The 24,431-nt window shown below is 40.8% G+C and overlaps 1 protein-coding gene across 1 annotated transcript in view; it reads right to left on the reverse strand.

The window, feature by feature from the left end:
* CNTNAP2 (contactin associated protein 2) overlaps positions 1–24,431 on the reverse strand; it is a 1,011,284-nt gene that overhangs the window by 73,136 nt on the left and 913,717 nt on the right. The window contains exons 17-20 of the mRNA XM_030508582.1: positions 16,427–16,645; positions 13,649–13,885; positions 3,256–3,501; positions 1,572–1,705 (exon numbers count right to left, since the gene is read on the reverse strand). Coding sequence (XP_030364442.1) covers positions 1,572–1,705; positions 3,256–3,501; positions 13,649–13,885; positions 16,427–16,645 — 836 coding nt within the window. The remainder of the gene's footprint in view (positions 1–1,571; positions 1,706–3,255; positions 3,502–13,648; positions 13,886–16,426; positions 16,646–24,431) is intronic.

The raw sequence follows: 24,431 nt of genomic DNA on the forward strand, positions 1-24,431 counted from the left end.
CAGCGTTCTGATTACAAAACCAGCTGTGTTTTAAGCACACTGACTAGATTAACAAATTTTTACCCCAGCAGAGCAATACTAACAAAAATGTTTCTGGCTCTTCAAAGCCCTAGAGAGGTAGTGGTCTCATAAAACACTGGGGGAAAAAATGGTTAGGCCCCAAATGTAGGTGAGATGATACAAGGCTAGCATACTTAACTGTGTACATATTTTCCAACTGGGCAAGGTATCTTACCTGACCCTTTCAGAAATTCATTTATTTAGTTTTACAGTTGCCATATGCCATACCTACCCAACATAAAATCATTCAACAGCAGAAGGGAACCTAACTGTACCTAACCTAACAGCAATAAGAGAAATAAATCCACATCCAACAGCATGCAAGAAGCATGTATATATGAATAGAAATCCCTTCAACCTCCAAAAGCCTGAAAAGTGTTTGGATGTATCACCTAAATATTTTTTAGATTATCCGGAATTTTGCAAGTAATTTTATGACAATTATTTCAGTGCATCCAGTGTTATTCCGAGTACCAAAAGCCTCAGTCAGATGACATTGTAATGCACTGAAAAGGTTTCCTTTTGATACCTTCAAGCAATAACTGTCAGGGATCTATTTTAATCTAGGTAGATAATAACGTGACAGTTGCTATCTTTCACCTTTTGGCTTGGTTTCTAAGGAGACTTCCCCTTTTTATTTTTCATTTGTTCTTGGCTTTGGTTTGCTTCTTCTGAACTATCAAATCCAGATTAATCTATCCCATCCACCTGACCCTACTGCCAACAAAACTGTTCTCATTCCCTGCTGCAATCTCCATGTTTTCAGATGTGACAACCAGGGAATGAAAACAGTGCTTTAATGACCACAGCAAGAAAGCTGCCTGGAAACATTGATTGCTTCTTGCAGCACTCCCCTCAGTTATTTAAATAGTATTTTACTATCTCAAAAGTTTGTAAATTGAGATACGGAGAGATGAAGTTCCTGCCTGTGCTGTACCAAAACCTGAATAAGCCAGAGCTATGTGCCTTCTATACTATTCTGTCTCAGACTCCTGTCACACAAATACTTATGCATCAGCTCATTTTTACAGAACAGCTCTTCTGATTTCACTGGACTGCAGGGTAAATTTAAATTTAAAGACATTCTCATTTGCAGACTCAGGACTTAAGGCATGATATTTAGTTGTCTGTAAATCAGGCTTTACTGCCATTTAAGATGCTATAGGTTATGCCTCCTGGCTTCCAGCTGCTGCTCCAGAATGGTGTAGGTTTACCTTCAGTCCCATGTTATCTATCAGCCCAGATGTCTTTGATGCCCTCGAGCATCTACAGTGACACCGGTATTAGCCCAGCTGTCATCAGGCTAGAATGAGGATTTCAGAACAACAGGACTTGTTGCAACAGAGGGAGATAATACCTCCTGTTAACTCCCAGGAGTGCGATCTGCAAGCAGAATCCCATCTACTGTACTTTTTATTTCCTAAATTGCACTGTCTTCAGAGAGATGGAGACCACCAAGATACAAAATGCTACAAGCTACAGGTAATGGAACCAAACAAGCTACTGCTTACCTGCAGTACTATGTCGCGTCCATTCCGTGTGATGTTAACAGTGTGGGGCTGTCCATTAGCCATGTTTCTGTGGTCGACATCAATGTTATATGGCTCTTTGGTACCTCCAAGGCTGTACCGAATTTGCAGATTCCCTAGTGAAAGAAATGCGAAGAGTACCCTCAGGTATTTTGATCTTTATTCACCAGCTATTTTCCCCTCTTTGTTTTCACATAAAACCGTTGGCGTTCTACACTTAAACTGCTCTCAGAGCTGGTCTCTGCAGTAAGAGAAGAGCTAGTGTTTAAGATTATAAAGCTACTGGGCTGGAAACTGCTTCTAGTTTATAAACCAGAAGTGTGACAATGACCAGCATGTCAAAACCAGTGTTTGCAAACACTCCAGACTGCAAACCAAACAAATCAGAGCTATGCCTTGAACAATATGGACAACTGGTACAAATTTTAGCACATCAAGTACTGCTTCATTGTTGAGATTATTATCCTTGCTGCAGTGAAATTCTTTGAAGTTAGGCAAAGCATGAAAGAATAAATCATCGATATGCATTGAATAAAGGAACAACTACAACAAATTAACACTGGCACATAATCTACACAAGGGACTTTCTTGCTTTCTCATTTAACTATTGTCAACAGGTAACCGTCTGGACTTTTATGGAAATTTAATAATATATGGTGAAATGAAATCTTCAGGTTACAGTGTTAGAAAAGTATAGTCAAAAGTGGTTAATTGATAGTCATGACATCCTGCCAGACAGATTTTTCTTTTCCAAACAAAATTGAAGTGTCTGCTCTTCTTAACAGATTTTAATATTTGATTAAAAAGAAGAATGTTTGCAAAGGGAAATGCAGACCCCGTTATTCATCAAACCCAGAAATACTCTGGCCCAAAAGAGCAGCTCTAGCCCTTTCTAACTGTAGTTCAGATGTTTGATGTGGGATTTCTCTCATGCACCTTCTTTCTTCCCTATGAAGGGAAAAAAAATGAGTGGCATGTGCAATACTCATACTAACTTATCCCATAAAAGATAATGGTAGTAAAATCTTCCTAATTATTATTTTCACGGGGCACTAAGGCACTATTTGAAATCAAAGTATATTCAGTTTATATACAGTTTTAATACTGTAACAGCAAATGGTCCATATCCAACCTTCAACCACCACCAAAATGTTTTAGCACCTTGCGTATTACGCTACATCTATATTTTAGCTACCTCAGTGGGCATCTAGATCTTCAGAAGGAACAGTGCATTGCACTTCCCACTGACTACTGCCATGAGTTCAGCGATTAAGATACCCACATGTGGATGCTTATTTGTCCCCTCCATAATGGTAGTTCACAGCATGGATCTGACTGTTTTAGCAGGCTTTTTATGGGTGGAGGTTTTGTTTTCTTTTGTTTTGGTTTGGGTTTTTTGTGGTTTTGTTTCCTGTGTTGTTTGTTCAGGGGTTTTTTCCCCATTTTGTTTTGAGAGGAAGGGTTGACTAATGAAACTCACTAAATTGAAGTTACATCAGTACAAAATCTAGTAACAAGCAGAATAGAGGTTCAGGTCCTATGTACTTTATTTTTACATGACAAAAGTGAAAAGACTTCTCATTAGTTCAGATCTTCAGCTGAATGTCAACCTGGTGTTATTATCAATTGTGCCTTCAAGGGAGAGAGCCCAGGAAAGGTTGCTTACCAGATGGCTTGACAAGTACAGCCATGAAGTCCTGGGTGTAGGAGCTGATGTACAATAAAACACAAGGGGACTTGGTGGTACTGAAGCTGAAGCTGAGCTCTTCTTTATTTAAGTCGAGATCAGTTGCTGTGGTCTCTGGATCTGTAGAACTCAAAAGTGTTCGGCTCACTAAGTCCTTCACGCTAGTCCCTGGGGAGTGGAAGTTGTAACGAAGCCACATTCCCTCTTCAAAAAATGCTCCAACATCTTGAACATAAGAGGGAAAAAAAAAGATAAAGAGAAATTAAACATGCTGACACCTTCTGGATTAAACACATTACTACTGACTTGATCAGTACTAATCTGTGCATGTTCTACTGCTGCATTATTTAAGGGCTTTGCCAATATTTAGGTCAAGAGCCTCACTATTTTCTAATAGAAATGAAAAGGACAATTTCCACTTTATTGGTGGGTACCCGGATTCACAGAGCAAAGGAAAGATTTCCTTTGTGTCATACAGAAGGTGTCTCCTATCAATACTACAGATGAGAAGAACCATGTATTAGATTTATTCTTATTGAAGTCTTGCAGTAGATAATGCTCCAAATAAGATACAAGAGAGATTTAAGGGACACAGTAAGCAAACACTGTCAAGGAAAACAAAACCCAGCAATTCTGACCAGCAAATCTGAGTGGACTTGGAAGATCGTCACAAAGGAATGATGGCAATTGCAGCACCTGAAAGATCTGGAATTGGATTGGACGCAATGATAGAAAGTTATCCACTGCTAGCACAATCCTTCATGGGAACTGCATAACCAGTATGCCCTTATGGGAGATAAAATAAACTAGGGAGCTCAACTCAGTGGGGAACAAGGCAAGACACACGTGAACTGTATTCAGAGTTCACGTATATGAGCAGAGACAAGATAAGATGACAGGTAAAATTATAATAGATGTTTTCCTGTTACCCTGTAAAAATTCTCCAAACCTCAAAATATCATAGTCACTGTTACTGTGTGGCCATATAAAACATGGAGTCAAGTTGTGGTCCCAAGGTGCCATAAATAATTCGATCATTCTGATAGATTTATGACTGACATTTTATAGGAGAAACTTTAAATCAGCCTGAAACAGTTATGGGAGAGGCAATTCACTTTAACGACTATATTTTGCAGTAGACTCAATTTAAGTACTCCCAGATTAAAAGTGAAGGGCCCTATCCCGAAAATACTTCCCCAAATTGTGAAGCCTTCTGCTATTAACAGCAGAGTTGAAAATACATGTTAGCACTGACAGATTTAAAGCAGTACACGCTGTAGCTCTAAGTATTAGCAAAATTGGCTTAAAACTATTCTTATGACCACTAACTTATTCTTCGTCAACCTCTGCTTGTAGCTCACACAAGCTGCTCCTTGGGCAGATGCTGTATCAATTGCATGGTTATGGTGCTAGCAGAGCTGCTGGCCAGAGCCAGCTCTTTTTTCTAGAGCTGTAAATGTGATGAATTGCTACTTCAAATGTTCATTGCTACAGAGAAAGCTTTAAGTAAATGGTGCTCTCTGAAATGCTAAGACTTTTTTTTTCCAAAGGGGTTTCATGACAGAGCAAGGAATGTTCTGTACGTTTAACTTGATTTGTGCTGAGAAGATCATTTTCACTATAGCTGCATTATTACAGGCATACAAGTTATTGTAATGAGCCTTGAAATTCTTCTCACGTGCACACCACCTCTTTTAAGAGGAAGCATAAGAGGAAGGTTCACTTTGGCTGTGTGAGCATATTAGGCCCTCAACAGAAAGATACTGAATCCTCTCAAGTTCCAGCTCAGAAAAGAAGTTGATGCACATTATGTTCTTTGCTGAATGAAGCTGAAGTCCTTGCAGCAGGGCTGCAAAGTGCTCAGCACCTCACAGGAGCAGGCTGTTTAAACTATTAGGAAATACTAGAAAAAGCTAAAAGATCATTTTCTCTATATTGAATGTAGCTATAAGATGACTTGGCAGTGCTGAGGGCTGATCAATGAAAAAACTATCTACTTTGAGGTCACAAGCGTATCATCTTCCTGAAGCTCTCACAGAAGGAATACAGAAGCCCTTGCTTCAAAAAACAATTCAAGCTGCCTGAATAAAATGCAGCACAAACCCTGCTGCTGAAATGTGGTGGAGGTTTCCACGCATGACCCTCTGCTTTCTTTTGTAATATTTCAAACGCTATCTAAAAAGATGACTCTTGGGAGAACAGCTGTAAGGCATAATGGAGGGCCCCTCCACCAACTGTCCTTCCAAGGCAGAAGCCTTGGGGAAATGAATATGGCAGTAACAGATCATTTTCTTCAGAAAGCATTGCCTATTTCTAGGCATCAATATCCAGTGAGGTCATCCTCTGTCGGCAGACTGCAGATACATACAGGTTGGGCTTGCTTTGTAGAGGAACCAGGAAGAGGAATTGAGGATCATGTGAAACAATTTGATGAAGCAAGAGGCGTATCGCCAGTGTGAACTGCACATACTTTACGAAACTGTCCAGCTTCAGTTGGAAAAGAGATGAAGCAAAAACTAATCCAGAATTTTCACACAAAATGCACACATACCCAGAACTGACAAACTTATTTTGAAGGTTGCAATTCTTTGGTCATCTCCCCAGTCCCCCTCTCCTCACTCAGCCACATGTAGTTTTGTACATTCTCATTCTACCTGGGTTCAGGAGTATTGAAAGACTGGAGAATCAAGCCAAATAGCAACAAAAACCCCCATTTCTCTTACAAAAATTCCACAACCTCATAGCAGTTCTGGGCCAGTGCTGTAAGACCTAAGAAACTATAAGTAGGATCCTGATTCTCCTTTGTTGCTGGTTTAACAGCAGTGAAATGTCAGTATTGATTCTTCTCTTCTCAGGTGATTATGATTCTGGTAGCCATACACTCACTCACACCCGGAACTTGTCTTCTTTCTCCATGACTTTTTCATCTCCCATGAAAAGCATTGCCAGCATGGCACGTGTGTGGCTAAACACAGCTTCAGCAGGATTTTCTATCTGGAGGTGTATATATAAAAGATACAGAACTCAGCAGGCTTTATGGCAATTGCATGGGCTCTGTGCTGGCAGTTGGGATAGGAATGGTAATAGGGATTGTCATGAATCAAGTACAAAGTATTACTCAAAATTAAAAAGAAGCAAAAAACCCCAAACCAACCCCCAACCCCACCCAATTTCAAACCAGCAGCTTCTCAAGAGGGGCTCTGTAAGAGGTGGAACCTACTTTCTGCAGCAGGACAGCTATTACTGTCTCACAATTGCCATCTCAGAGTTTTCCAAGTCAACTCAAAACCTGGCTTGTGCCACCTTTTACCTGGGGACTGAGGAGAAAATAATGCTGGTTACTTCCCTGGAATCATATCCAACATAAGGACAAGGACGGGCCAGACTGAGTCCAGTGGAGGTCAAGAAGATGCTCTGAGGGCTGGAGCAGCTCTGCTCTGGAGACAGGCTGAGAGAGCTGAGCTGGTTCAGCCTGGAGAAGAGAAGGCTCCGGGGAGACCTTAAAGCAGCTCCAGTGCCTAAAGGGGCTATAAGAAACCTGAAGAGGGGCTTTTTACAAGGACACATAGGGACAGGACAAGGGGGAATCGCTTTAACCTGACAGAGATTGATTGAGATTAGATATTAGGAAGAAACTCTTCCCTGTGAGGGTGGAGAGGCGCTGGCACAGAGTGCCCAGAGAAGCTGTGGCTGCCCCATCCCTGGCAGTGTTCAAGGCCAGGTTGGACACAGGGGCTTGGAGCAACCTGCTCTAGTGGAAGGTGTCCATGCCCGTGGCAGGGGGTTGGAACTGGGCGAGCTTTAAGGTCCACTCCAACCCAAACCATTCTATGACGGTATTTGGCTTTTTTGAGGCTGGGCCTTCAAAGCAATCTTATTAATGGTAGCAACAGTGTAAAACACCTGCCTTACATAAGCAGACTACAGAGACAAAATCCTGACAACTATGAAGCCCGGCCAGGACACACGAAAACTGAATCATAAAAAGATTCACCCCTCTTTGTTTCACAAAGCTGACTGAAATGCCTTCTTACAGCATGTCCCATTCTTGCAGCCTTGAATGCCTCCTCAGCTCTGCTCAGATTTGCTAAGTTAAAAATATTATTCTGTGATGCTGCTTGCCAGTGCTCAATGCTATGTGTTTCCTGCATGGAGTTCTGGATGTAAAAAGCAGCATATTCAAAATCTTAAGCAAAGTCAGTCACTCTATGCATGTACAAAGAACTGTTAGGGCAATGCAGACAGCTGAACAGAACCTCTCCCCTTTTTAATTTCTCATGGTTATGAATACTGAATATAGATTAACAAGACCTTGCTTGCTGGCTTGTGGCTAAAAATGTGCTAGAGAGCACCAGAAATTACAGCTATTTCCAGGCTGTGGTCACAAAGATTTACTGAAATACATCCTGGCCACAGGGCATCAGTAAAGGGTCAGAATCTCACAGCTGTGTATCTGGGACAGAATTTACTTTGAGTGCTCTGAAAATAGTAATGCTTATAATTCATCTGGTTAGCTGACTCACTGTTTTATCCTACCTTCAGGCTCGCAGTATTTAGTTTTTGAAACCAAGAAGTGGGGATTTAAAGGTTTTGTTCTACACTCTTAGGATTCATACTCTGGCTGCCATTACTGTAATAATTTGTGATGCAAATTTGAATAGTCTATATGTGGAGTAAAATGCCAAAATGCAGCAACTGCTTGTTGTCATTAGTAGAATAGAAACCTACTGAGTGTTTGCTTCCTCTATATGAATATATCTGTACTCAGTATAAAAACCACCTCTTTCTTGAACAAATGAGCATCAGAATCAGGGGATATGAAAAATAATGTGCACCAGTGAAAATATGGGGCCCGATCATAAATCCATGCAGTGTTTCCCACTACCTTCAGTAGAACAGGATGAGTGCCACCGAAGATGAGGTGAAGCCACCTGATTCATCACACCTTCAAGCCTCCCTAGTCATTGCTGACAGGTAGCTTCTGCGGGAAACCAGTCTGGCATACCTAAGCAAGGCTGAGCTCTGAACCTTCTTTTGCAATAGCCCTGTAATCCAGGTGCCTTATATTCTACCTTGCACATGCCAAGGAAAGCCTAAAAATGTCAGGAAAATCACAGCTGCAGTTCATTCTGCACTGATGTGAAATTACTATAGACCCTTCTATGCTAGCCATTTGAACTGATGTCTAGGATAGCTGACTTGGAATAAGGGAATGGCAACCTGCACTGTGTATTCCCTGCTGAATCTAAATGAAAAGCCAGCTCCATTTCTATGGGAAATATCCATAAAGGTTAAAAAAACCCCATCAAATAAAACAAGATAGATGAAGAAAAATATAATATCAAACATACAACAGACCAGGATTCATGATTTCCTGACAGGGAGTCTTTGGAGCTCCTCATCAGGTAATCTCAGAAAAAACTTGCATCTTTTTAAGAGCCATTTGAGAAATATTAGAGACTGCCATTTGATGATTGCACAGTATTCAGAGTGACAACTTTGATAGGTGAGATCTGGCTTCCATTCCTTCCTGTACCACAGGTATCCACTCTCAAAGTGAGCAGTTCCTTGCTTCGCTCATTATCTCATTCACTTTCTGCACTACTGTAATAAAAATGTCTTCTCACATCACAGAACTACTGTAAGGACAAATACCTTATCAGCTTGTGAGGTGCCCCTACTACCCAGCTAGCAAGCAGGTATATAAATATTGCACATGGGTGTCTGTGCACTCAAATTTGAGAACCTCAAACCTCTCAGTTGCCTTTGCACAGACATGCAGCAGCTGGCAACGCTACTGAACCTGCTCTACTCATCTTTGGTAAAACATCTGCATGCAGGGAGCACTGACACTAGAGGAGGCCTCCTGTGGTTAGCTGACAAAGACATTGAAAGTTTATCACATTTTCCGAGCCAGGACTTAGTATTTTTTTAACTCATAACCCTGATTTATTTGCTTTCTGTATACAGAATAAGAAATCCTTGCATTTATAAGTAGTTTATTATGGATGGTAAGTGGGCTGGCAAGCTCGCTTCATAATCAGGTTGATATCTTTTTGAGATACTTAAGTAACATGGAGAAGGTTTATTTTGCTTTAAAAAGAAAAAAAAAAAATAAAATGTACTTTTCCAATAAAAGAATTCTTGCAACTTAAATGAAATGCAATTTTCAAAGCACTAGAGCATAACCATGCATGTTAATAAGGCAGTACTGACAGGCCAGCAGAATGGAATAGCTTTACAGAGTATACATTTTTTTATCAGTATACATATTTACTCAATAAAGGCTAAGACCCAAGTCCTGGAGTTTGATCTACTGGTAGAAAAAACGTGACTGCAGCATTCACACTTACCAGACTAGGAGCCTAACATCCCCAACACAAGGGAAAATTCTGATATAGCTTCCAGTTAACAGATCACAATCATGTTGTGTATAGCAGGATTGTTTTGTGGTGGGAGGGAATGTTGCCTTGATTGTCCAGGTTCTGGGATTATGAACAATGAAAACTAAGAAGTTAGTTACCTTAAACTGCTTGAACAATCCTCCACCCCATTACTTGCAGCAAGGCAATGAAACCTATTTGCAACCAGCAAAACAAAGGGAATTGAATGGGTATAACCAAGGCAGAATTTGGAGATGATCAAGGGTCAAAGAGTCTGGAAACAGTGCAGAGCTGCTTTACCCACTGCTATAGCACCAGAGCTGGTATGTCTTTTTTGCATCCATTCAGCCTAGTAAAAAGCTGTTTTTTCTCTTTGAGGCAGACAAGGGAGCAAGAAAGGAAGGAAGGAAATTGGACCATGACAATGGTAAGGGCTTTAGGGTTCATGAAAATCTAAAATCAAGCATGAAGGAGTTCAGTTCGAGCATTGGCACAAGAACTGCAATATTTTCACACTGTGGATCTGAGCTTCACTTGAAAGAAAGAAAAACATTTATACACTGTGCTCATCTCTTTGGTGTTTGTTGATGCAAACTGGGTAACTGCACAGAAACTGGGAAGCTTTGAATTTACCCTTCCAGCACACCTGAGGGCACATGAGTCACAGCACCAGCTATTTAACTTTTTTTCTCAGCCACATTCTCTTGGCAGAGGACAATTTCTTCTCCTACCATTGATCCACAGCACTTCAATACCCAAAGGAGGAACGCTTTCTCCCTGGTGGATCCTCCACATCAGAGTGCTGCCACACGCTCTGCAGAGCCATCTCCGCATCTGACTTTCGCTCTTTTTGTTTAAAGGAAGGAAAGAGTTTGTTTTTAAAAGGGGGAAAAAAAATAATTGTTTTCCCAGAAATGCTTTTATGGTGATAAGACAGCTACGGGAGGAAGAAAAAAAGATGATTTATGCTCAAGTAAAGGACAGGGAAAGGTCAGAAAGCAATCTGTAGGACTGCAGAAACACTGCAGCTATTCCTCAGAACAATTTCTCTGAGCAATGGAAGAAGTGAAGTCAATTGCATATGCCCCAAATACAAAACAAAAAAATAAAGTTAAAATAGATGTCAGACTGTATTTTTGCACTTTTTTTTTTGGTCCTTATAAAAATATAGTGTAATTTCCAGGCCACTACCACATCAATCACATTGATCTGCTGATAATAAGGCTGGAGACAATGCAATATCTCATCAGCCATCAGTCTCTAGGCTCTAAGGATAGATTTCGTCAGCAAAAGAATCCACAATATGAAAGGCCTGTTTTTATTGTGAGATGTGTTTATTACTTATGAGCCATTGTATGGTGATTTCCTTAAGGTAATGATGGGGTTTTTCCTTTGATTTTTCCTATCACTTCTTCTCCTAGCGCTTGCAGTGTGTAACCAACCCCGAAGAGTTTACCATGAAGGAAGTACAGAGAATATCAAAATAAAATTTTTGGATAAGAGAAGCTTCCTGTGGCAAAGTAAAATCAACAGTAGAAGTAGACTGTGGTATACTGAAAGGTATTACATAGCATTTTTTTTAATGGTAATATGTCATATTAGTTTGGATGTGGGGACTTAGAAAGTCAGGCATTATTGATTATTAAATCAACAGAGCTACCTGGCCTGAAGATTTATTCAAAGGAGTAAAATAATGAAACCTAGTCCTAGTTCATTGTGCAAAGCACTAACCTTGTTATTTCTTGGCAGCTGATGTGAATTCCTAGTGAAGGTAACAATGGAAAATCTGCTTGCTTGCCTCCCATTAGACTCACCCACATCACAGCATCCAACAGCATACTGTGATGTCAGTCAGAAAATCACAAGTGACAGAGTAGCATTCAACTATGTCCTTGCTATAAAAATGGAACTGGTTGAAAACAGACAATATCATCTTTAAACACATTTTCACAGACATTTCAGTGCTTTTAGAGAGGGGAAAGTGTCAAAGTTTTAATGAAAAATTAACTGAAATATCCGCATTGTGATGTTTTCATCCAAATCAACTAAAAAATAATTTAGGTAACATTTTACTGTTTTGCCACTATTTATTTCACTGTTGTTAGTACTGTATGTTATGTCTTTGCATCTAGAGAATATATCCAGCCTCATCTTACGGACCAAGAAGACATGGTACAAGATTCCAGGAGCAGCTATTGGAAACAAAATGTAGGATCCCCTTCTTTCACAAGTCTAGGGAGTTTGACAACATGCATAAGATGTTCCAGTGCTTTACTTGATTGAAAAGGCTTAACACAAGTTAAATTTACAATGTAAAATTTAATGGGCTGAAAATGAACTGTTTTAAAGATCTCATTATCAGCACTGTTTGTTGCAAAGGTTTTACAATTATTTTGATCACAGGATGCCTCAAACCCAGTCTATTCTGTGCTTAATTTATCCTCTAACTCTATCCCAGTGCCACACTGCTGTTTGTACAGAGAAGCCCCATGAAGTCACCTACCCTAAATTACACTTGCAGATATTCTAGATGAGTACATCAGTTTTCAGCACTAGCAGATAGGAAATTGGTAATTTGCATTTCGTACCTAAGGCCTTAAGGATTTACTGAGGTATTTTTAGCCTGAAATAAGTTTTGATATTTAAAGCAGAGATCTGATGTCATGTTTAAATGGCACAACACCGTGTGGTACAGAGATCCCTACGCTAGCATTATACCTTTGCATTACTCAGTGCTGTCCAGCAGCAGTAGCTCACACCAAGTTTTACTGTGTGCTCTAAGTATCACAGTCAGAGCTCTGCGCCTTTGGCTGGACTGGGAGGCTGACAAGAAGACTGCTGTAGTATAATATAGTATAGTATTACTGCTGTTTCTATGACAGTGCTTACAGAGTGGTGAAAACCAGGTTTTGTCTGTGCTAGGACCTCAATTCCCTGTATATTTTTTGTTCTGTTAGTGCCACACCCAGGAAAAATAGGACACTTTAGCTTAGAGCTAGTTTTGGCAGAAATTTGGGGGCTACCCACAAGAGAAACAGAAAAACACAAATAAAAGCCAGTGTGATGAGTTTTAGCAATACAGAAAAAAACCTTAAAAATTGAATTCATTCAATATGGCATGGCAGCAACTGTTCTTGAAATGTAAGGGAAGTAAATGAATGGCCATGAAGTCTGCAAACCGCACAAACATTTGGAAAATTATATTCCCATTAATACTTTGTCTCAATCACTTCTGGTCAAAATAAGAAAAAACTCTACAGATATAACTCAACATCTTTACCCTCACTCTTCTTCTTGTATGTAATATCTATCTTTCCCTCACTCCTTATGTAGGCATGGGTGTCCATAGTAAACTGGTCTCCTAGAACCACCAATCTTGAAAATTCAGAACATACTTTAGGCATTTCCAAAGGACTGACATAGATGTGGGAGTTCTGTACCTTCCCTTTCCCTAACAAGTTCAATCTCTAACCCAGCTTGAGCTACTGAAAGACTTGATCTGATTATAGATGGATAAACATTTAATCCAAATGCTGGCCTCCCAGTTTATGTAATATTCAACCCAAAGCTCTCACTTATGTATCTCCAAGTGTGTTTCTGAATGAGACTAAATCGCTTTTGTTTAAATCCATGATTTTTTTTTTTCCTAAAGAATTAACCATGACATTTTGCTAGCAGGAATTTATTACACAACAGTTCAAAACTATGGAACACAGTGTGACAGACCTGCTATAACTACAGGCATTCCTGATTCATGTTGTTGTTGTTGTTGTTGTGTTATTTGATTTAAACAGGTAACATATATTAGTACTAATGAGAGATGTGGTTTTAAATCATCACATTTAAATCCTGGGTGTATAATTTGACTTGTCTGTAAGAAGTATTAAGCATTATCAGGACTTAATTAATAAATGACGCACTGATTACATGGTGTTTTTTCTCAAGCAGATAGTTCTCCCATACTCTGCCTCTTGCATTAAAGCATCTACCTTTGATGCAGAATGGACCATCATAGGCAGTTCTGGAGCAGTCACAGGAGTACCCGTTGTATTTCTCGACACACTTCCCGCCGTTGGCGCAGTACATCCCATAGCTCGTGCAGTGGCCAGAGCAGCCGGGCTTCACCCCTGGCGTGACTTTCGCCCTCTCTTCCAGGTCCAGCGTCACCCCGTTCATCCTTAACGAACGAATGCAACCGAGGAAGCCTCGCTGGCCTCCCGCAGCACCTGAGAGGGAATGTGAAACTGTGAGACAGCACTGAACAGGTTTTACTGTTGTTGCTTTACAGGAAATACCCTGGTAAGCTTGTGACAACAGCTGGAAATAAGTAACTTCTTTGTAAAGGCAATAACTCTTATCCTAATAACAATGAAATCAATGAAACCTAAGCTTTTGACATCATACCATAAATAAGCATAACTAGTAGGTGTGTTTGCTTTACACTGATTAGACACTAGAGATTCTAGCCGTCCACTGTAAGACTTCATTTCATTTAAACTTCAAGATTTTTAGAGGAACAGTTAAAGAAATGGGCCTGCCTTGATTGCTAAGGTATAGCCTTACTCTCCATAGGATTAGAGATGATGGATGCTCATAATGCCATAGTATGTTCCACAGTGTTAATTTTTCAAAGCCATGATGGGGAAAGAAGGAAAGTTAAATCCCCACTCTCAGTTGCAATAGGAAACATAGATCTTAATCTCCAAGCAGCATCAGGAAAATTGTTTAGTTGCCAGAGTACAGGGAGAAAGATGTAACACTGAAGGGCTACATATGAAAATCTGCACTGAGATAGCTTTTCTTAGCATTCGGTAAGAACTGTTCCTTCCCCCCTGCCCCTTGTAAACACTTGCTGAAAAATGTGATTTCAGCTAGGAAAGTCTTATCTGGGGTTGGATTAGAAACAGCCTCCTCCCCCCCAAAATCAAGTAAAGAACAACGAGTGGCTGTCATCCTTGCTCCTCATCCTCTCATCTCTTTGATTACAGCAGTGCCACAGGTGCTGAAGAGTCCCTGAGGAGATCTGAGCACTCATCACCACAAAGCAGAGGCTGATAGTTAACCGAGTGGAGAAGAGGACTAAATACAAACCAAGGACAGTTGGCTGCTTCAAATCAACTGCTGGTAACTGGATAATGTGAAGTGAGAAGAGGCAATGCTTGGTCTGTGCCGAGTGAACAGAGCAGAGGACATTCTGGTGTGGTTCCAATGTATGCAAACTCATATACAGTGCAATGACGAAGAAAAACCCTATTATATCTAATTCCCTTCTTTCTCCTCCCAGTGACTGTCCTAGCCCCTAGGACATGAAGTCATCATCCCTCAGGCTCTCTTCTTGGCCCAACAAATAGATATTTATTCTGCAGCAAGTGAAACAGGAGGCACCGAAACAATTCTTTTTCAGTATTACTCTCCGGGCCCTGATGTTCAGGGTGTCCATTTGGGACCCTCCAACTCAAATCGATTTGCTGTCTGACTCCGGGTAAGGATATAAATCTGTTCTTTGAGATGTGTGCTCCAATCACCAAGTTACATAAAAATGGATATGATTCAGAAAGAGAGAAAATCTGGTGCAGGTTTGGGCATTCAGTTTTTGGCAATAAAGGTACTAGGTGTATCAAAACACACAGTTAGTTCAAAACTAGAAATAAAAATCACCATTACTAACAATTTCCAAGAACTCAGGCTGGAAAAACCCCAGCTCTTCCTGTTTCAGCAAAAGGCTTGGTATTTCTTTTAAAAGACTAAGGCTCCGTCTTGTAAACACCCTTTTAAACAAACTTCACATTTCAGCTTATTTTGAAACTGCCTTTTATTGGGATCACAGTCAGCATTAAAGGAGAATCTGAGCTTATAACTGCACATCTGGTGACACATTATACACAGTCTGCAGTGACATTGTGCTGTTTACTAAGGCAGTGAAGGCTTTAAACATAATTTTAATCCATTTCTGCTGTTGAACCCTGACTAACATGGGGAAAAAAATGAGAATGTCTTTTATCTCCTTTCCCCTTCCCTCTCCTCCTGTTTACAGGTATGTAGAGAGGTAGGAAAGACCTCCTTTGCTCAACATTTCATGCAGTTCTGATTCTAGCTAATGGCACTTGGCATGTCTGTGCAGCCCGGAGGTTAACAGTCAGAGAAATACAAGTGCTACTGGAATAGCCTGCCCAAAATGTAGCAGAAACCAGTAGCTCCTACAAGCAGCTGGACTAACTTGGTTCCAAGGAATGCATTTGTCTAACACTGTGCGCTGCTTTCCTGCATCGAATGGGCAAACAGCCCATGGGACTAAAGGGAAGGACTGCAGTGAGAGCTGTGATCACAAAAGTGCGGGCAATGATCAAACCTGAAGAGGCTGAAAGTGCTGCTGAGGTTAGAATGGGCACTGCAGGCATATGCAGTCCTGGCAAGACCTATGTACAGTTTTCCACTTCTGTAGTGTGTGTGTGAGAGAGAGACACTTGGCAAAAAGGGAGTTTGGCACTACTGCCTGCTAGGTGCACTTTCAGCCAGGAGGTGCAGGTGGGAAGAGACAAAAGAGACAAGCTGCCAGCACAAGATATTTTTTCTCTTTGTTGATCTTATTCCTATAATTATGGACATGCTTGTCTATTTTTTTTTTAGCTCTTTCCACCCCCCATGCTGTCATGCAAGTCCTTCAGGAGAGCAACTTCTCACATTAAACTAACTGCTGCTAGCAAGACAGGAGGCACAGAGGGTTCAGCATGGGAGAGCAAAGCCCCGTTACCCGCTCTGCATCTTACCAACATAGAGCTGGCTGTACAATTCCAGCCGCGTGTGGCCTTCTGTTGGTGCTTTCCGGACCTCCAGGGGTAACTGGTCTACCTGCAGGCTGGCCTGCTTGACATTCCTCTCAGCATTGACCCGATGCCACTGGTCGTCATTGAGCTGGTTGGGAGATCTAACGATGATTTCCACAGGCCCATTTCCAACATCAAATGAAAAGGAAACCTCCGTAGCAGCTGAAACACCAAGTAAAAGGGAAGCCATCATACACCGTAAACAAATTCACTTACACTTCCTAAAAAGAAAGGAGTCATATTTACTAGAAATACGCACTACTCAGCCCCCTTTCAGAGTTTATAAACACATTTCTGAGTTGAGTAGGAGTTAAAGTATTTCCAAGGAAGCCGTTGTGAAAAGTTTCCATAGCATGTGATGAAAATCAAATCAATTTGGCTTGTAAAATTTAACCAGAATAAATTATATCCTGGAAGAGGATTTTTTATTTCCACCAATAATTTTGATAATACTGAAAAAATCTGTTCACCAGATTTTAGAAGAAAACATCAACAATGACATTAATGTTTGATCTCTGCAGCTTTCCAATTTCCATAGTTGTTTTTTAGGGGAATATACATTTTGCATATGTATCAAAAGTTATTATCTACATTGTTTTTCTTTCCATGAGCAATTAATTTTTACAATTAACTAATAATGCAGTGGTAATGACCTCTGTGAGATTTTATGGCTGAAAAAGAAGTGGATTCTTAGCAAGCACTACAATGCTCTATTTATAGTGGATGATTCAAAACAAATTTGGAAATTTTACAAACAGACATTAGGATCTCCTGGACATTCCTCCAGGTCATCCTCAGCAAACCATATAATTGATACTTCTTTTTAAGCAGGGATTGTAATGGCTTAGTTTGTATAATTTGGGGCTGTAAATTTTACTATGGTAGCTAAACGTCAGATGAAAGGGTCTACCAGAACCAGATTATCAATGATAGCGTTGTTCACAAAGGATGATACCAGACAGAAGACAATCAAGAGTTCCATCGAATGTGTTTTATTTTCATATAAAGTAACAAAGCCACAGTGCTCTTCTAATTCTACTGAAAAAATCTGAGGTGCCCCATTATGGCCTCAGTGTTCCAGTACAGCTGTGGTTTCTTGTTTGAATGAATTAATGAAACAGTATTATCTTACTCAGCAAGGCTATTAAGTTGTGGTAGAAGCACCACTCTGTGATTATTATTATTATTACTAACAATAGTGATATGTGAAAATCGCCCAATATGTGAAAATCTGACATAACCAGATTTTCACAAGGTTATGTCAGATGGAATGAAATGCACTTTTATAAAAGCTGGAAGGATAGAAATGAACTTTTTACAGAGAATGTTCTTCCAAAACACATTTATTATACAACTGACATCTTTGATTTTTTTTCTGCAATATTGGCTATTTCTAGAAGAAAAAATTAAAAGCATATTTTATTGCTGATGTACTCTCCTTGTTCTATGCCGAATAAAATTATTTCACTTCTTGAATGAACTGCCTTTCATAAGCCATGAATTTAGCTTGTTTGGCCTTTTGCACTTTATAAGATGCAAAAACTGTACGAGCCAGAGCTTGCCATTAAAGAAATAAAGATGTTTCATTTTCATGTTACTATGCCTTATAACTTCAGTGGTTCTGCCAATAAACTCAGGCAATTAGGAATTAGAGTAAAATCTCGCCAGTACTTAAGCTGTATGTTGTGTCCAGGTTTATTTATTGTGTATATAATTTCCTTTAACTTTTTTGCTTTGCAGAACTGCTGCAGATCTCTTCACTGTCAGGCTTGAACTGCTTCCCAAAAGGCAGTCTCTCCTACAAGGCTGCAAAATAAGAACCCCTTAGTAGACTTTCCATCTTATTCTGAGGCAACTGATGGCACTGATCATATTGCTCGTGGGTACCCTGAGTACAACCCCATCCAGGATTTTGAAAAACCTCTGCAAGAATGCTTCTTTGTTTGCAAGCTTTTGGTCTTCAGGATGGAAGCATCTCTAATTTTTAAAGGAAGATTACCCTTATTTTTAAAAGAGAAAGAAGGTGTGGAGACTTGACAAACAGAGATATTTCAAGTAGAAGTTCTGCGCCTGCATAGCTAACCTAACGCATGGCTTTAAACTGAAATCTGTTACCACAGGCTGAAAGACTTACAATGAAATATGTACTTATTAGAGAGTATTATTCACTTAGACATGAGTATCATTTGTATAAATTCATATTATACTTTATATTTCAATTTATACTTAGGGAAAGAAAAGCATTCCAGAAAAACCTCATCAAAGCTCATTTTCAATGCATGTACCTGCTGACATGCCTGGAAGTTAGAGAAGGAAAGTACAGGATCTAAATGGACTGTGCTGATCCCTCTCTAAGCAACCTAAAAAACATGACTCTCACAAACCAAAGATGAGTCTATTGCTAGACTGGTGGTCTGAAAAAAGCATGAAGTATGTCAGCGAAAAGAGCTTTGCAGATGGGCACAGGCTGCAGACAGCATGTACTGCCATGAGAGTTATGTTGCTGGCTCTTTTATTCTCCATTCCATGGTATGAATTTTTTGAGTCTAGAGATAAAGCATATTCTCCAAATCAGGGGCATCTCTATGTAAAATGATTGTACTTGTACCCTAACAGAAATTGAGAGCATTCCCTGCCGATAGCAGTGGGAGTTTGGAACTAGATGATCTTCAGGTGCTTTCCAACCCTAACTATTCTATGACTCTATGTGATAACAGGCACTAATCAGAAAAGGAAGACAAAAGAAATTGTAGCCCCCAATAAACGAGAGAGGGGATCTGGTGACAACTGACACAGAGAAGGCTGAGGTACCTAACTTCTTTAGTCTTAGTTTTCACTGGCAATTGCTTTTCACACATCTCTGAGTCCCTGAATCTCAAGGCATGGACTGGGGGAATGAAGTGTTCAAGGTCAGGCTGGATGGGGCTTTGAGCACGCGCACTGCTCCCACTCCTACTTTCCCTCTATCCCAGCTTTACTGCAGAGCATGGTGCTGTATGGCATGAGTATCCCTTCAGCCAGCAGTCAACTGTCTGGCTGTGTCCCTTTCCAACTTCTTTGCTATCCTCACCAACTGACTTGGGGAGATATGGGAAAGAGAAATGTCTGACGCGTGCCAGCACTGCTCAGCAATAGCCAGAACACAGGTGTGGTATCAACAGCAGTTTAGGCACAAATCCAGAACTCAGCATCGGACAGGCTGCTGGGAGAAAAGTTAACTCCATCTCAGACAGACCCAGTACAATAATCAGATTTGTTTAGAAGTTCAGCATAAGTAATTATGTAGAAGAATAGCAATTATTTAGGTTTTCTTCCCAAGTATGGTTTACTTTTTCAATCTTTCTATGTCTATGCATACAATCCTTGCATGATGTGGCATCTTTAACTCAAACACATCCTTGGCTGACACGTCAGTGGTATTAGTCTGTCAAACTTTTGAAGGGGATGATTAAAAGATATCTAACATACATGTGCACATATGACTATTTACAGTGACCAACTGAACCAGAGCAGGGTTTTTTCCAGAAACATGCAGAAAATGAGTTGCAGAGGTCCCAGAGATTCCTGCTGGTCACTTCGTAGCTCATAAAGTGAGTTTTCCTATATGATCATTTTCCTTTCTACCAAATATTATAAAATTCAAGCCAGTTGTTGTAAGAAATGAGAATGAAGGTCAGCCATTGAACTAGTATCTGAAATTGCTTAATTATGAAATAAAAAAGGTGGGGTTTAATTTATTCAGCCAGTACAAGGTTTTGTGATGGAAACTTCATAAAAATGAACGAAAGCGAGTTTTTTATGTGCTCTTGTCACATATATTCACTCAATAAACTGAGGCTTGTGGCTTAGTTTTACCCTTTCTATGCCTTGTGCAGTTACATATAATTAAATCTGAACTTGTTTCTTTCATCGATTCAATTTTCTAAGGTCTCAGGTCACTGTCAGCCATCTGTTCAGAACACAGAAGTGCAACCTTGCAAACAAAACGCCCTTCTCGCTCTTTGTTCTGTGTTCTTGTTTTTAGCTCTATTCAGATCCCACCATTCCTTCATCTTAAAATCTATGAGCAATTTGCTCTTAAAAAGGAAGGGACATGACTGAGCCACCCTGCAGGAAGACCTAGACAGGCTGGAAGAGTGGGCTAACAAGACCCTTATGAAGTTCAACAAGGTCAAATGTAAGGCCTTGCACCTGGAAAAATATAATCCAGGAGTGCAGCACAGGCTGGGATCTGCCTGGCTGGGGAGCAGCTCTGTGGAAAGAGGTGGGGTCCTGGTGGACAACAAGCTCAACAGGAGTAAACAAGTTGCTGCTGTGGCAAAGAAAGCCAACAGGGTCTGGGGAACATCAACAAGGGCACCCCCAGCAGAGATAAAGATGTCGTGATCCCACTGTACTTAGCGCTTATCCGGCCACATCTGGGGTATTTGTTCAATTTTGGTCCCCACTATACAAAAAAGGCCTGGACAGGCTGAAGAAGGTCCAGAGAAGAGCCACAAAGATGATGAAAGCACTGGGAAGCTGTGTGAGGAAAGGCTGAGAGAACTGGGTTTATTCAGCCTTAAGAAAAGGCGGCTCAGGGGAGACCTTATCACAATGTTCCGGTATTTAAAGGGTGGCTACAAAGAAGATGGAGACTCCCTTTTTACAAGGAATCACATGGAGAAGATGGGGGCTGATGAGCACAAGTTACTCCTGGAGAGATTCCGACTGTACACAAGAGGAAGATTTTTCACAGTAAGAACAGTCAGCCATTGGAATAATCTCCCCACGGAAGTGGTGGATTCCCCAACATTGGACACTCTGAAGATCCAGTTGAACAGAGTGCTGGAACATCTTGCCTAGACTGTGTTTTTGCCAAGAAATGTTGGACCAGATGCTCATTGTGGTCCCTTCCAGCCTGGTAATCTAGGATTCTATCATTCTATGACTCCATTGCCTGTGGGATTCTGTGTTCCTTGGGTCCTCCCTTTCAAGGCTTTCTGGTAAATATGCTTTAGTTAAGCACAAGTTCTGAAGCTCAACTGCATGGGAAGTAGCATGCACTTCTACGCCCTTTGCTGTGCAGAAGGTCAGGCTAAATGAACTGTTAGACTTTTCTGGTATTGAAGACCTGTGAGCATTTAGGTCTCCCATTTTCCTAGAACTTCTTGTGTTTCAAGTCTCTTCCTATTTCCCTCTTGTTGATAAACTGCAGGCAAGGCTCTCTAGCTATAATGAGGCTGCCAGCAGAGAGAGATGCTGACAGATGGGTGGGTGCTCACAAGATGCTAAGAAGCAGGTGGAAGTTCTCAAGACACATCAGCTGTGAAAAAAAGAAGGAAGAGGGATTACAACCCTCCCCACAGTCATTTTTGTGTGCCTGTTTCTGTTTCTCTCCTTCTCTCCCATTATCCTTTCTTTGAAACACAGACTTTCATCCTCCCTTGTACTTTGTTTCTTACTTCTGATGTATTTTTATACCCTTCAATGGGATTCACTGATGTTTTAGTAGACTTGCATCAAAGCAAATAGTATCTAAATCTAACTTCTTCAGGATCTTTTTGAAATCCCATTCTTAGAACATAAATGCCTTGTTACAGCTAGAATTGGAGCTCACTTGCTTGGCTGTAAAACAGGATACAACAATAAGCTATAAACTGTAGACTAAAACCTGTCAGACAGATATTTTCCCCCTCCACTTCGCTTGCTTGTTCTGTGACTAAAAGCAGCTTGAAAATATCTATCTCTGTAAGAGTAACATCTGCCAAACTTTTTGGATAGTTTGTTTGTAAATACACTTCTGATGAAGGGCACTCTGACTAACCCAGTAGACAGAATTCAGTGAAATGACTGAAAATGAAAACTTAACAAATGCATAAAGATGCTAAAATTATCTAGAACTAGTGGTTTATGTATCTTTATGGAATCCATCATTACGATCAAGATCAGGTCTCATATCTGTAGTCATTAGAATCTTTCCCCCTGACTTTAGTAGGCTCTGGATAGAAAAGACAGCTTTTCAGGATTTGAAAGCAACTATCATGTCCACCTTTCCCACTTCTATTCAGAAAGCTGAGTTTAAAGATCGCTTTACAAAGCCATCTCTAAATTACCTGCCCTGCTGCCCTCATTTGCACAGGGGTAAGCAATGGCCATGCCAATGCTGACACTGAAACAGTCTTGACAGGTTGGTTCCTGGCTGCTGGAAGTATGTGGAAAGGGCCACAGATGCTACCCTGAAGTGCCATATTGGAACAAAGGACCTGCTTTGAGGAGGTCACTTCTCAATGGACACAACTAAAAATTAAAGCCACCAAAACATCTCAGAGAGAAATTGTCAATCCAAGTTTTTGACTGCAATGCAGGAATACTCTGTAGCCTGGCTCTCTTAACAGTCAGGTAGTTGTCAAAAATCATGGCCATATTTATAATAATTGGACTAAGCATCTGGAAGATTTCATCATTTATCTAATTCCCAGATGAAACGGCCATTTGGTCAAATGAGTGAAGCTTTCACTCATTTGACCAAATGACAGTGCACATCTATGCCCAAGACTGCAGTGATCCCTGAGTTAAGTGCCAAATGAACTAGCCCTGGAAGCTGCACAGCTGCATCAGCACAATGCTGTGCCAAGAGTAATTAGTTCTAATGAGTGGCTATACTGCACCTAGCATCAAACCCAGCGGAGCTGAGTGCTGATTTACGTGGACATGCCATCTTTTCTTAAAATCAGCTCTAACATGGGGGTTCACTGTACAGACTAGACACACTCTACATTTGCCTGTAGGTTAACAAGTCAAACAAAAAAAACAATAATGCAAGTTCACACTACTCTTGGATCTTAGAGAGTCATTTATGTGTCAAGAAGGAAAAAAGGGTGAGTAAAGCTATCACTTTGATCTATCATCATTTAACACCCACTTCTCATGGTATAAATCCATTCACAACATATAACATAATCAGTGAGACTCAGTGTTTTCCTGAACCTTTAGAACAAGCTGATATTCTGCACAGAGTAAACAATGCATTGTTTAGACGGAATCATAGAATCACAGCCTGGTTTGGGGTGGAAGACAACTCAAGGATCATCCAGTTCCAACCCCCTGTCATGGGCAGCGACACCTTCCACTAGAGCAGGTTGCTCCAAGCCCCACCCAACCTGGCCTTGAACACTGCCAGGGATGGGGCAGCCATGACTTCCCCAAGCAACGCATTCCAGTGTCCTACCACCCTCATCATAAATAATTTCTTCCTTATAACCAATCTTTCAAACCTACTGCCCCTTCCCTTTTGGGTGCTCTTGGCTACCAGCCCTTTGCAAAAAATGTTCTTTTCTACCTTTGATAAGCCCCTTTTGTATGTTGAAGGGAGCAATAAAGTCCCTCCTGGCAACCTTCTCCCTTCCAGGCTTAACAACCCCAACTGGTCTCAGCCTTCCTCCATAAAAGGTGTTCCAGCCCTGTGACCACTTCAAGGCACCCTCCGTCTTAGACCCACCTTATATAGGTCCATGGCCTGTCTTGGGCTGGGGATACCAGAGCTCGTGATGCAGTCCTCCAGGTTGGGTCCTCACAAAAGCAGAGTATGTAAGGGCAGAATCACCTCCTCAACCTACTGGCCACACTCCTTATACAGCCCAGGATACAAACTGGCTTTCTGGGCTGCCAAGTGCAGATTGCCTACCCGCAGCCAGTTTTTTCATCCACCAATACTCCCAAGTCCTCCTCTTGCAGGGCTTGCTCTCAATCCATTTATCCCCATCTGCAGTGATGTAGGGACTGCCCCAGCCCAGGTGCAGGACATTTACCTGACCTTGTTGGAACTTCACGAGGTTCACATGGGCCCACTCCTCCACCTGTCCAGATCCTTCTGGACGGCATCTCTTCCCTCAAGCTATTAACTGCACCACTGCCCTGCAAATTCATCAGGAATACAGAACTCTTCAGAATGTCTGAAGCTTCTCAT

Source organism: Strigops habroptila, chromosome 1 (genome assembly GCF_004027225.2).
Source record: "Strigops habroptila isolate Jane chromosome 1, bStrHab1.2.pri, whole genome shotgun sequence".
In the NCBI taxonomy this organism is placed as follows: Eukaryota; Metazoa; Chordata; class Aves; order Psittaciformes; family Psittacidae; genus Strigops; species Strigops habroptila.